At 36.5% G+C, this 14,487-nt stretch overlaps 1 protein-coding gene across 1 annotated transcript in view; it reads left to right on the top strand.

Moving 5' to 3' along the window:
• The window catches only part of DIAPH2 (diaphanous related formin 2), a 947,972-nt gene that overhangs the window by 705,723 nt on the left and 227,762 nt on the right, over positions 1–14,487 (top strand). Inside the window, exon 25 of the mRNA XM_051827761.3 lies at positions 6,374–6,537. Coding sequence (XP_051683721.1) covers positions 6,374–6,537 — 164 coding nt within the window. The remainder of the gene's footprint in view (positions 1–6,373; positions 6,538–14,487) is intronic.

Genomic DNA, 14,487 nt, shown 5'->3' with positions numbered 1-14,487 from the left:
AGCTTCCAAACTTGGACTTGAATCTTCAAAACAGAAAGCTAATAAAACTCTTTCTTTCACTATTAGCATATCTGGGGTGTTTCACTGTAGAAGTGAAAAGCTGGCTACTGTAACAGCTAAGAGTAGGCTGCCTGGCCCAGTCAAGTTCATCATAATAGTCTGTAACACATTTTGTAAAGTTTTGGTTATGGTCAATCTTAAATAATCCAAAGTAATGAGTAAGAACAGCCCTGTTCAAATCATAATGGGTGAAACAGTCTATCTCCTCTTTTCCATAGGACACAGTCTACTTAGTGATATACCCACTTTATGTTATAAACAGGACAGAAATCTACTGGTAGCTATGATATACCTTGTATCTCTACAACAAGAAAATAGCATTTGGTTTCTAGAATCCAAACTGCCTGTAAGGCACCCAATAAGCTTTTATAAAATGCATTTTATAATAAATTATTTCTTTACCATGCATTCTGCTATATACCTTTAAGATTACTTTCATTTAAAGTTATTATTAATTTCTATTCTCCAATACAGGAGATAAATAGAATGTCCAGTTTTAAATTTTATCTACTACATTAGGGTTCTCCTGAGAAACAGAACCAGTAGGATGTGTGTATATGAGATTTATTATGGGAATTAACTCATGTGATTAGGGAGACTGGGAAGTCACACCATCTGCTGCCTGCAAGGTGAAGAACCAAGAAAGCTGGTGGTATAGTTCCAATTCAAGTCCAGAGTCCTGAGAACCAGGAAAGCCAATGGTGTCCCAGTCACATCTTAGTCCAAAAGTCCAAGAACTATCTGGATGACAAGTCCTAATTCAAGTCTGCAGGCCCCGAAACCAAGGATGCTGATGTCGAGTGACAGGAGGAAAATGCATGCTGTTACTTCTAGAAGAGGGAGTTTGCCTTTCCTTCCCTTTTTGTTTTATTTGGACCCTAAAAAGATTTGATGATACCTGTCCACATTGATAGGGCCATCTTTTTTACTCAGTATACTGATTCAACTGCAGAGCTCTTCCAGAAACTCCTTGACAGATGCTCAACCCTGTCAAGGTGACATATAAAATTAACTATTACATCTACTAAAGAATCTACCAGGGTTATGCAGATGTTAAAGATACAAACTTAACTCAGGCTAACTATATATACATATATATGTGTGTGTTGTTACATACATAACTTTACAATCAAATTGATACGTTTGAAGCCTTGTAATTAAAACATATTTAAAATGAGAAGATTGATAAAAAATAACAGGATTACAATTTATTAATAAACACACTAAAATATTACCATAAAAGTATTCTCAATAAACGAAATTGTCTGCAGAATTAGTTTATCGTAAGATTCATAAGAGATTTTAGTTTTTTGCATATTCAAGTCAGCCCCATGACCCATCTTCCAAGGCAGATTCTATTTCAACAAGTATTTATTTCTTAAAAGGGTACAGAGCACAGTAGTTAAAAATGTGAGTCCTAAAACTACATTCCATTTCTCAGACTTAATAGCTGTGTGACCTTGGGCAATTTAAAAAATAATAAACTCAGAAAGATTTTGTGAGGATTAATTGAAATAATCTATGGGAAACATTCTACAGTGCTAATTGAAGTGATCTATGAGAAACCTTCTACAGTGACGTGCATAGAGTAAATGTTTAAATATGGTTAAAGACTTAGGTATAGTTACAGTTGTTGTTGCTGCTTTTCATTTGTTTGTTATTTCTGCTACATGCCAGGCACTGTTCTAGGTGCTGATGAGTCAGTAGCCAACAAACAGACAAGTTCTATTCTCATGGCCATATTTTTAAGTGTTGGAAGGTCAACAATAAACAGGTAAATAGAGATAGTATCAAGTAGTGACTAAGTTCTCAGACTGAAATAAAACAGGCCGGAATAATAGGCGTAGGTGTGGATATTTTAGATTGGATGGTTGGGGAAAGCCTCTCTGAGGAGGTAACATTAGAACAGAGATTGAATGACCTGGTAGAAAAGGAACATTCTAGATAATGAGAACAGCATGTTCAAAGGCCCTGAGTTGCCTATGTCCTTGGTATGTCCAGGAAATTGAAATGTTAATGTGGCTAGGCATAATTCTTAAGAGAGAGAACGGCAAAGTTCTAGGTTGCAGAGGTGGGTAGAAGACAGAGCCTGTAAAGCCTTATGAACCATTAGGAGTTTGGATGTTATTCCAAGTGTTATGAAAAGCTATTAAAGGGTTTTCAGCAACAGATTTCAGATATCAATAGATGTGCTTCAAAACAAAATTCAAATAGAGATGATAAGTTGGCAGTATTTTAGAAAAGTTTGTATCAGTACATCAAGGGGAGAGATTGGAGTTAGATTAGATAAATCTGAGTCATCAATAGATGGCATTTAAAACCATGTGGATTGCTGGGATCAACTAGACAGAATGTACACGAAGATAGAGGGTGTAGGACCAAGCCCTCATGGTACTCTAACATGTTATAAAAATTTCCAGAGAGAGAGAGAGAGAAAGGAGGTCATAGAAAAAACATTTAAACATGAGAGTGTGTCACAGAAACTAAGAGAAGTAGATGCTGCTGAGACCTCAGAATGGTAACAGAGGGGTTTACATTGGAACTGGCAGTTGTAAGGCCTTTGTCATTGTAAATAATGCACTTGAACCATATGAAAAGGGCTAGGTATTGTGCCACGGAGGACAATGGATGCCTTTAGTCTAGTTTCTAAGCCTTGAATTTTAATAGTAGGATTCTGCTTTTTTAATTTTTAACTTTTAAAAGATTTATTTATTTGAAAGTCAGAGTTACAGAGAGAGAGAGAGAAACAAAGATCTTCCATCTGCTGGTCCACTCCCCAAATGGCCGCAACAGCTGGGCCTGAGTCAGGCTGAAACCAGGGAACAATAACTCCATCTGGGTCTTCCACGTGGGTGACAGAAACTCAAGTACTTGAACTGTCATCTACTGCTTCCCAGGTGCACTAGCAGGAAGCTGGATTGGAAACAGAGCAGCCAGGACTGGAACTGTCACTAGAATACAGGCTGTAGGTATCTTGGTGCACCACACAGCTGCTTTCTCTATCTATTTAAAAAAGTTATTATGAAGAATATGGGACACAATGAAGGAAAAGTATATTGTAAATAATGAAGTCCTTTCCTAATGCACATTGATGCTGGTAGAATTATTTGTAATGTTCGATCGTAAATTTTTCAGGGTAGAGATGAAGGCTTTAATGATCATCGTATTAACCACAGTGCTTACTATAGTATCAAACAGTGTGTTGTGTTTTGTGACCGCTCACAAAATAATATAAAATCCTTTTAATGAAATAAAGTAATGAAAAAGAATTATATTGGGGCTGGCATTGTGGCAGTTTAAGCCACCACTAGGGACATCTGCATTCCTTTACAGGGTGTCTGAGTCTCAGCTGTTCCACCTCTCATCAAGCTTCCTGCTGATGCCTCCTGGGGGAACAGCAGATGATGGCTCAAGTGCTTGGACCCCTGCCACCCATGTGACACAACCGATGCAGTTCCTGGGTCCTGGCTTTTGCCTGATCCAGTCCTGGCAGTTTTGGGCATTTGGGTGTGAAACAGCAGATGAAGATATCTCGTATCTCCCTGTCTCTCTCTTTCTATCTTTCAAGTAGATGAAAAAATGAACTTTAAAAATAAAAATTATATTGTCCGATTCTGTTTTACTTGCAGCCCCAAGTAAGATTTGACGATATGATAGCAGTTGTGAAGGATTTCAGTGCCGACTCATGCCATCTATCCATTTTACAAAGTAATCATAGTGAAGATAAGTGAGAGACTTAGAGTTTGGGCTGCTTTCCATTTGTTATTTCTAAGATAAACTATTCCCAGAATTTTTCAAATTTTCTCACTTTGGTGCACTGACAATTTCTGAAATCAGTTTTTCTTCTATAAAAACAAATTGATGAAATTTTGTATCAAATTGGACATATTTAAACTGGTGAAAAATTGTGTTAGGATAAATGGAGAACATACAGATTTTGCCTTTTTGTTATTGTTGGCTTTTTCTCTATGTTGTGCAGATGTTGAGCTTTCTGAAATATATAGACAGTTTAGTAATTTGCATTGCAAATAGATTTCAAGTAAGTGACCTTTGCAAAGTGTTCCTGGCTAGCACTCCCTGGCATGAGTGTGTTTCATTTAGGGAAAAGAGAATACAAAACAAAACCCTACTTTATTCTGTACTAAGAAATGAAAAGTATTTGTCTTCTCTCTGCTATGTTTAAACAGGATGTGTAACATTTTCTTAAAAATCAGAAAAGGTATGGTGATAGTCTCAAAGGTAAAATCAGAATGGATATGAAGCATTATATATTCGTTTGTTGCTAAAAAGAAAGTAGAGCCTGTCAGAAATGTATTAATTCTTTCAGGTCTATTAATGTCAAAATGGACTTGAGAATTGAAAGATTTAAATGTCACTTGTTAGGAACAGGTTGTTGTGTTGCTAATGTGAATGCTAATAATTAAGTGGCATAAAAAAGAAGTTAGGTAGGGGCCATCTCACTTTTAAAGTCATGGTATATTCTTAAGTGTCGGCTGCAAAGTAATTTTCCAGAAATGGCCTGATTCTCCCATTGACTTCTATTATAAAACTAGTGTTTTGTTCCCTTAGAAAGTAAATTTGGCCCCAGGTTATAATGAAACACACTGAAGAATTAAAAAGAAAGTTACAAATCAAATATTTCAAGTTACTGTTATCAATACCTGATAAAATAATATCACCACAAAATATTAACATGCTCTTGTGGTTCCTAAACTGGTATACAGTAAACTGTGCTATTACCCTTCTTTTACGATTCCAAGTCTGTGACTTTTCAACTGAAAGTAATTTTATTTCTGGACTCAATATTGCTTTTCTTTTTAAGGTTATTTATTTATTTATTTGAAAGTCAGAGTTACACAGAGAGAGGAGAGGCGGGGGGGGGAGGGTAGTCTTCCATCTGCTGGTTCACTCCCCAGTTGGCCACAAGGGGTGGAGTTGCGCTGATCCGAAGCCAGGAGCCAGTAGCCTCCTCCAGGTCTCCCATGTGGGTGCAGGGACCCAAGGACTTGGGCCATCTTCTACTGCTTTCCCAGGCCACAGCAGAGAGCTGGATGGGAAGTGGAGCAGCCGGGAAACAAACTGGCGCCCATATGGGATGCCAGCACTGCAGGCAGCGGCTTTACCCACTACACCACAGCGCAGGCCCCATCATTATTGCTTTTTAATAGATTTAACTCTAATTTTCAGATGTTTTCTGATTTCCTTTATACTTCCTGATTAGCCTGCTTACCTTTCTCTGAAGCATTTTTGTCAGGTAACATTTACTAGTTGGTAGCAGGAGTTTATGGGCCTTGTAGCCATCCAGTCTACAGTATTTTTTTTTAAACATTTGTTTATTTATTTGATGGCAGGCTTACTAAGCTTATACAAATATTTGCCTATTACAAATGCATTTACAAAAGTGATGGTTTACTTCAATCTTAATATCTATTTTCTAAAATAAATTTATTTACTTATATAAAAATAACAGATTTCATGTATTTCATATATACAGTTTTAAAAACATGATACTTCCCTCTGTCTCCTTATCCTACCCTTTATCCTTTTCCCTTTCTTATTTTTCTTTTAATTTTTGTGATAAAATACTTTGAATTTACTTTGTAATCACAAGCTCAATCCTCCACTAAATGAAGAATTCAAGAAGTAGTAAGTAGAAAGACCACTGTTACTCAGGAGTATAGACAAGGGCTATAAATAAGAATCAAATCTCAAGATGTCAATTTCACTCTTACACATTACATTTCAGAGAAAACAAGTAATAGTTGGCTTTGGGGGACTGGATTAATCACTAAGCATAATGGTCTCCAACTGCATCCATTTTGTTGTAAAAGACAAGATTTCATTCTTTTTAATGGCCTAGTAGTATTCCATCTTGTGTATACACATTTTCTTCATCCCGTCATCAGTTGATTCCATATCTTAACTATTGTGAATTGGCTGCTGTAAACATGGGGGTGCAAATAACTCTCATATGCTGATTTCATATGCCTTGGGTAAATTCCCAGGAGTGGGATGGCTGGGTCATATGGCAGATCTATTTTCAGATTTCTGAGGAATCTCCATACTGTACTAGTTTACATTCCCACCAACAGTGTATTAGGGTACCTTTTTCCCCACATCCTTGCCAGGATTTGTTATTTTGGGATTTTTGTATGATAGCCATTTGAACTGGGGTGAGGTAAAACCACATTGTGGTGGCTATTGATCCTGAGCATATTTTCATGTGTTTGTTTGCTATTTGAACTTCATCCTTTAAGAAATGCCTGTTTATGTCCTTGGCCCATTGGATCATGCTCCTTAACACAAAGCTACAGTTTTACAAAGAGTGCCAGAGACCAGTATGAAAAGCTGTTCACCATGCACAACAACATGGTAAAGCTCTATGAGAATCTTGGAGAATACTTCATTTTTGACTCTAAGACAGTGAGCATAGAAGAATTTTTTGGCGATCTCAGCAACTTCCGAACTTTGTTTCTGGTGAGTAATTCGTCTTAAAGCATTGCAAGGCCTTTTCCTTTTTTTTTTTATCTTTTTTTATTGTCATTTTATGTACTTACTGACTATGCTGAGTTCATGTTATAGTCATTTAACAAGAATTGACAGATATTTTATATGTGTGACATAGGTAAAAATTGTTGGCTGGTTTAATGTATAATGGAGACCTAAATTAATTTTCTTCAACTGAAGGTATATATGGGAAATATTCCATTGAAATTTTTTAGAAAATGAGTAAATTGGTATTTAAGTGACCGAATTTTAAGTAACATAATGTTATAATTTCACCTAGCTTAAAAACTTGTATCTAAGATCATATTTCACTTGATACATTAAAGTGATTATGAACTGATGAACAGGTTTGTTTCATAGCCTAAATGAAAAGTTGATTTTAAATTGGACTATGTAAATGACCTTGAATACCTTTAATTTTCGTTGCTTTAAACTGTCACTCCTGGGGATAATAGATTTTAGCACTTGTTAGGAGTAGGCAATTAGGGTGCAAGTTGTGATGCCAGAAGGAAGCTTTGCTGTATAAATACTGTGGAAGCACATTTCCTCTGTATCCCATGAAGGAATAGAAGGAAGGAGACACAGACTATTTATGATGGTAACAGAAAGAGATGCACAATAGGTCATATCAAACCGGTAATGGTCCAGGTATTTGAAAGAAGGAACTCTAGCAATCACCCCCAGCAGGAAGATCAGTTAACAAATGAATTCACTGTAGTTTGAAGTGTGTTTCTGTTTCCAAAGTTATTTGTTAAATAAAGCTCCCTCTCCTAATCAGTAGTGTTGCTCCATGAAATCACCTGATTTTGATGTGACTTACAAAATCTGAGAAACAAATATACTTGTGGAAACCAAATTGCTTTCATCTACTAACCCAGGGGATATAACCCAGAGCTTGTCCCAAAAGTGAAATAAACAACTTTGGTAATAGAAGCTAAACAGAAAACTCTCATAAAAATGATCATTGATCTTTTTTGGGGGGAGAATATTAACTAATTTTTATCTTTGTCTCTTAATAGACACATATTTAACTTTTTAGCTAACCAATAACTAGCAGAGTGGGTTCCACTCTCAAAGAGAGGAGGGCTAAGAGGAAGTGCTCAAATCATTTTCAAAACTTAAAAGCTATAAATATGATATGAACACATAATCTCTCAGGTTATATTTACTTATTTTCAAAAAGAAAAAGAAAGTATTTTAAAAAGAAAATGAGAACCAAAAATATTCTTTCATTGAGACACTGAGATGATAAGTCCAATAAATTATTTTTATAACAATGCTATGAGTGAAGAGAATTAAAAATTATAATTAATATTGCAAATTTCCATGCAAAAGAGCCTTATTTTAAAAACACGGATTGGGGGCCAACACTGTGGTGTAGCTAGTTAAGCCACCGCTTGCAGTGCCAGCATCCCATATGGGCGCCGGTTGGAGTCCCGGCTGCTCCACTTCCAATCTGTCTCTCTGCTATGGCCTGGGAAAGCAGTAGAAGATGGCCCAAGTCCTTGAGCCCCTGAACCTGCGTGGGAGACCTGGAAGAAGCTTCTGGCTCCTGGCTTCAGATCGGTGCAGCCCCGGTCATTGCAGCCAACTGGAGAGTAAACCAGCTGTAAACTCTCTCTCTCTCTCTGTCTCTCTGTCTCTCTGCCTCTCTTCTCTCTGTGTAACTCTGACCTTCAAGTAAAATAAATAAATATTTTTTAAAAAATGGATTGGATCCTAAAGCACTACCTGTCACATTATATACTCCCAATTCCTCAATACACAGTCATAGATAGTGTACTTCTCCCATTTTACAGCATGTTTTTAAGGATAATTTCTGTATTATAGCCTATTTGTACATAGTCATATTCACCAGATCCTTAGATATCTTGCTAAGAACTATACTTGTATGATTTCTCAATTGTAACTTGTTTAAAAGTGAAGATATTATTGTTAAGAAGACCTGATTCTATGTCCTGCCACAAACATGCTAAAATGACTTTAGATAAATCATTTATCATTTCTAGCTATCCATTCTTGTTTTTAATGAAAGACTTAGAGTACTGATCTATAATAACTTATTCCTCTTTAGGAGTCTATGAGTCATGGTCAGAATTTCAGAGATGGCAGAGTCATGTATTGTGTCTATATATAGAATATATTTTATGTCTTTTTCTTTCTACTGTCTTCTCTTGAGTACAGAGAAAGAATGTATCACAAATCTTTCTCGATGAAAATAATTTCATATTCTTATGTCTAGTTTCACATGTACTTACCTTCTTGAGAAACTTTTAAGATTGAATTTTACAAGTAACCAGATCCAACAGTGTGTCAACCACTCTGAAATACTTCCCTGGTGTAGTCCTGGCCAGACATTGCCATCTTTGCCATAGATACACCACTGCTACCACTTCTATCTACAATTTTTTTAAACTTACTAGCACAAGACCTAGATGTATAAGTTCTTAGTGGTTTTGAATTTGGGTTAATCATGTAACCTCTCTGGGCATTGGTTTCCTTATCTATAAAATATAGATGATAGTTCCTGCCATGTCTTCCTCACTCCTGTATGAAAAGACATCATAACCTATGCTATGCAGATGTTGAGTGTTATTAGCTATTCTCTGACCAGTCTTTCAATTATTTATTGAGAACCAACTTGATTTTGGTAGTGTTCTGGTCCAGAGATAAAAAGAAGTGAATAGTCTCCTTCTAGGAGTGGAGAGAGAGAAAAAAAAATGCAATATAGTTTGATAAATGCTGTCACAGGAATATGTTGAGGTATTATAGTAACACAAAAGAGGAACGACCTAACTCTGCCTGTACTGGCCAGAGAAGCCTTTATAGCAAATGTGACATTTAGGCAGGGTTTGGAAAAATCCATGGGAGTTTGACAAGCAAATCTGACAAGCAGATGTAAGGGTTTACACCTGACCTATAAGCCAAAGATTCCTAAAGCAGCATCACCAACTTCAGTCCATCATTTGTACTTACCATGTTCCTGTTTCATAGTGAGCTTAAAGTGATTTCACTGTCCCAGGGGAGGGAAGAACCCTGAAAGGGAGACAAAAATTGTAATCGCCAGAAGTTCCCATTTTCTTAGTGCTTTGTATTTGGCCTCAGGGTTCTTAGTGCTAAAAGCATATTGGGCTATAGATGGAAGCAATAAAATACCAGTAGTGCTGAGAAGAAAATAAGAGTTCTGATTCATGTGCTACCAAAAATTACTTCCAAATGAGCTCAGAGTTTCATCTTGGAAGATCTATTTGGCATGTGTAGTATAAACAAAATGTACATACCAAAAAATCTTCCTCGGAGATATCCTCTAAAGGGTAGGAAAAACAGAAATAAACAAAAAGGATTGACATTATGGATTAAGACCTTTGTCAAAATAATCACATTCAAATGAATGAATGCAGAATTGGGTAATCACTGTAACTAATATTGTTCATATTACATATTATTTAGCTAATGAGCATATTAAAGGTATTCAAGGTGAATGTACAATATACTGGTGTGGACATATATGTAATTAGAAATATTTCCAAATTTAGAATGATAACTTTCTTTCTAGTTACATTCTATGAGATTGAGATTTTATCTCAGTTTACAAGGAATACATAATATAGGCAAGATTACTTAATAACTGTAAATATAAGTTGAATATTTTGTGGAAGAAAATCAAATTCCATATTTATGTCATGCTAAATGTCTTTTTTGCTTATTCTCCTTTATGCTTCAGTCTTTTTACTAGTTCAAATAGTTGACTGCACAAATAGTCTTTTTCTTTTGAGATATTTTGAATAGAATATTCAAAATCAGTGAACCTTATATGTTTCACCACCATGAAGTATCTTGCTTAGGCATAAAAATTAATTTCAGCTGTTGGGAAAGTGTTCGAGGCAAGTATTATACTTCAATAACTTTCATAGCTCCAAATAAATTATTAAAAATACTCCTTTTCTCTTTTAAGTCTGTCAGTTTTCTTCTGCTTCTGTGTGTGTGTGTGTGTTGTTAAAAAAAAAACCATGTATTACCCAGGCACTCAATAAATATGTGATGTGCGTGTGTGTTTTCATTCTATACCTCAAATACTAGAATTGTAGGAATAATGCTTTGCATAATTATTAGATTTATTGACATGAAAAGAAAATTTGACTGTTACTATTAATCATGCTAGCAGATTTCTGCTAAACAAAATAAGCATGTGTTACTGTTCATCTAAATAAACTTTAGAACAGCTCTTAGGTGAGCATTAAAATGGGCTGTTGGAGGCCTAGTGATATCAAGTCATCATGGGGTTTTATGCCATCATTAAGTATTGCTGCTCCAACCTTCTAGATAATCTTTTAAATCCTTTCGTTTCTCTCCAAGTCCACAGACACACTTACGGTTCTGGGCCTCCACCATCTCTCGGCTTGACTGTAGTAGTAACCTCCTGACTGATATGTGTGTCTTATTCTCTAATCCGTTGTCTGTCTCCTAATCCATTCACCACATTATAGTCGAAGTGAAGTTGAAAACAAAACAAACTAATTGTTACTTTCCCAACTTAAGATCCTTTCATGACCTCCCTGTGAGCTCAGGATAGAACTGAACTTTTAAAAATTAAAATGGTTTACAAACTCCAAAGAGCTATGCTTACTTAAGGCCAGATGGATGGTTGGCTCTGGGCCACACTCCTTTAGAGTTAACTCTCCTCTCAGACTGGGAAAAGTCAAGTCTGGAAGTCAAGTGGAAGTAACCTAACAAAACAGCATGTTCATAAGAGGACCTGAGCCTCTTAGAACAGAAACTTTGGAAGCATGGTGTCAAAACCAGAGGAAAGCTGAGAGGTCAATGTGTGATTGTCATTATGCCTTAATTGCTCCCATCGCTGGTAAGACATAGGGAGTATGACAACCAAGGTTACTCTTAGATTAATTCTCAGGGATGTTCTTCCTTCTATTTTAAGTAATTGTTCTTTTAAAATCTAAACTTGTCTGAGAGCTCCCTGTGTAGCCATGTTCTTCTGGTGATACTTAATTTTGAGAAATTCTCGTCTCTCTTAAACTGTCTTCCCCTTTACAGGGCTCAATCATATCTAAATCTAAAGTGTAATTGGAAAGCCAAAGTGAGCATCTGCATTTAGTTAGATTCAAAAGACTAAATTGATACTATACAGAAAATTTTATTCATTCATTAAAGGTAATTTGACTTTAAAGAAATGAAGATGAATTTCTGCATAAAAAGATTGTGTGTGTAATTCTTGATCCAAGAAGACTAAGTTATTTTGACACATTTTTAAACCTTCAATTCACAAAGCACTTGACATTTAAAGGAAACTTTAGTGCAGTACTGTACTATTAAAATGGCAGACTTCTTTAAGAAACCAAATATTTTGTATAAAAAAGTAATGTCTTTTTTAAAAAAGATTTTATTTATTTGAAAAATAGAGTTACAGACAGAGAAAGGGAGAGAGAAAGAGAGAGAGAGAGAAAGGTCTATCATCCACTAGTTTACTCTCCAAATGGCCACATTGGCAGGAGCTGAGCCCATCTGGAGCCAGGAGCTTCTTCTGAGTCTCCCACGGGGGAGCAGGGGCACAAGCACTTGGGCCATCTTCCACTGCTTCCCCAGGCAACAAGCAGGGAGCTGGATCAGAAGAGGAGCAGCCAGGACACAAACCGGCACCCATTTGGAATGCTGGAGCTGCAGGCGGATGCTTAGCCTACTACGCCACAGCACCGGCCCCAAAAAAGTGATTTTTTTAATGAGTAATTCTATGTTGTCTAGAATTCCATCATCCCAAAATCTCTATTAGATGCCTCCTAACTTGATACCTCTTTACTTTGCCAATAAAATAGTCATCAATACCACCTCAAGAACTTGCAAGACCATGGAATGTACCTCTTGAATATTATAGTCTACATCGTAGGCTAAATGTCTCCAGGTCTCATCACCTGGGAATGTAGAGGGGGGCCACTTTAGTAACAACCCAAACATCCCAAGTTTGGTCTTCCTTCCCTCCTCCCCCAACTAGAAGGACTCAAGCTGCCTGCAAAGTGTCCACTTCAGGTACATCTGGAGTCATCTCACAGGTACTAAAACCATGTCATCTATAGATATCATTTGACATTTGTTCACAAATGAGCTACTGAGTACCTACTCTTCTAGAGTGCTAAGTTTATAGCATTGAGCAGAACAAAGTCTGTCTTTTCTGTCTTGTTACTACTCTGGGTCCTCTCTGCTAAATGCTTTTTGCTGGCAGAGCTGCTTGGGATTCACCTTCAATGAAAATGCACATGTATGGGCCAAAGATACCCTCTTACATTGTTCTAATTTTACCCCAGCCCTTGAAATACCATCGTGGTGTTATGCTCAGGGCAGAAGTAGCCGAGTTTCACAGGACACTGCATAAAAACAGTTCCTTTCCCTTCTCCTCTGATTCCTTCTCCTTGGAGGCTTTTTAAAAATGTTTCAAGACCTAGGACCTAAAGAAGATCCCAATATCATAAGCTCCCACGTTGTCCTCCTTCCTCCCTTTTGTTCAGGCACCTAGGCATGCATCTTCCTTTTCCTGGAAGCCAGGACTAAATAAAATGCCAGCATAAATCCTTTCATGCAAATAGAGCCCTAAGGGCCTACCAACTCCATCTAGTTAATCACATACACCCAGATAATTCCCTTTGAGCTCAGTTGGGACCACCCTGGCTACATAGCCTTAGGTTTATTTTGATCTATTGCAACTCTTTGAAAATAGGCGATCCATGTAAAATATATGGTAACTGTATTAAGTAGAATATTTGACCAGAATGCCTCATTCCCCAGCTGTGCTGGAGAGCACTTTACTGTGTTATACACATATCATTGAATTCTTCTTTAGAAAAAGATGTCACCTATCAATTGTTGTATTCTGTTTACACTGTTTACTTTGGGCCAGAAGTAGATGTCCTATTTCTCTGATATGATTGTTCCTTGTATAGAAAAGCTAAATATTATATCATAAAGAACAAAAGGAATATATAATAATGGAATACATACTTAAAGAAAACCCAAAATCCCCACATGATATAAATGCCTACTGGTCTGAATATTTTTTAAATATGTGTACATTTTTTGATTAATATTAATATTATAAAACTTAAAAATATCATACATTTTCCAAAAAATATTTCTAAAAGTTTTCAGAAATGTTTATAGTAAGTTGAGTTTTACCCTTTAAAAATCTAAGGCAATGTAATAGTTAATAATGACAATTTTTTTAAATAACAGAATCAGTTCAGTGCCTACTTTTCCTAGTCTGAGAACTAGAACAAGGAAACAAAATGCAATATCTTTAGTTCTAGCAGTAATATCTCATATAATATTTTTTCATATAAGTATTCCTCATAAATAAGTCATTAATGAATCATGTCCCAACACCAGGAAGGAAGAGAGAGAGAAGGTAAACAGGACGGTATACAAACTGACCTTTTCAAGGAGTCTTGAGATTGGCCAGAGGTATAGATTGCTATCAAAGCATGCTGGTTACCATCTGAGCATAAAGATACCCCCTCTCAGCTTGCTGAGTTCTTCTTCATGGTACTTCATCCTCATTTGTCCATTTGCTTATAAATCTTTTATCTGAAAGGATGCCCTAGCCCTATGTAAGACAGTGGGAGGCAGGACTCTAGAATCCCACTTGTTGAGCTCTGTTCGTCTGTATACCCTGTCTCTCTCCCCCTCCCCTTTCCTTCTTCACTTGTTTATAAACATACTGAAGTCACTTCCTCTAACCTTAGTCTAGATAATCCTTCATTGTGCTTTCCTACTTCCATCCTAGCATATTTCACCCTATAATGTACCCATCTCCATGTCCTCAATGATTAACACTCCGTGAACCAAGCACAGTGCCAATCAGTAAGGATTTGTTTGAATAATTTAATGAATTTATAAAACAATGAGTGAATCAAACAA

The sequence above is a fragment of the Oryctolagus cuniculus genome, chromosome X (assembly GCF_051225735.1).
Source record: "Oryctolagus cuniculus isolate XC-2025 breed Fujian yellow rabbit chromosome X, ASM5122573v1, whole genome shotgun sequence".
Lineage (NCBI taxonomy): Eukaryota > Metazoa > Chordata > Mammalia > Lagomorpha > Leporidae > Oryctolagus > Oryctolagus cuniculus.
The sequence above is the reverse complement of the archived record's forward strand: the minus strand, read 5'-3'. Positions and strand labels throughout refer to the sequence as shown.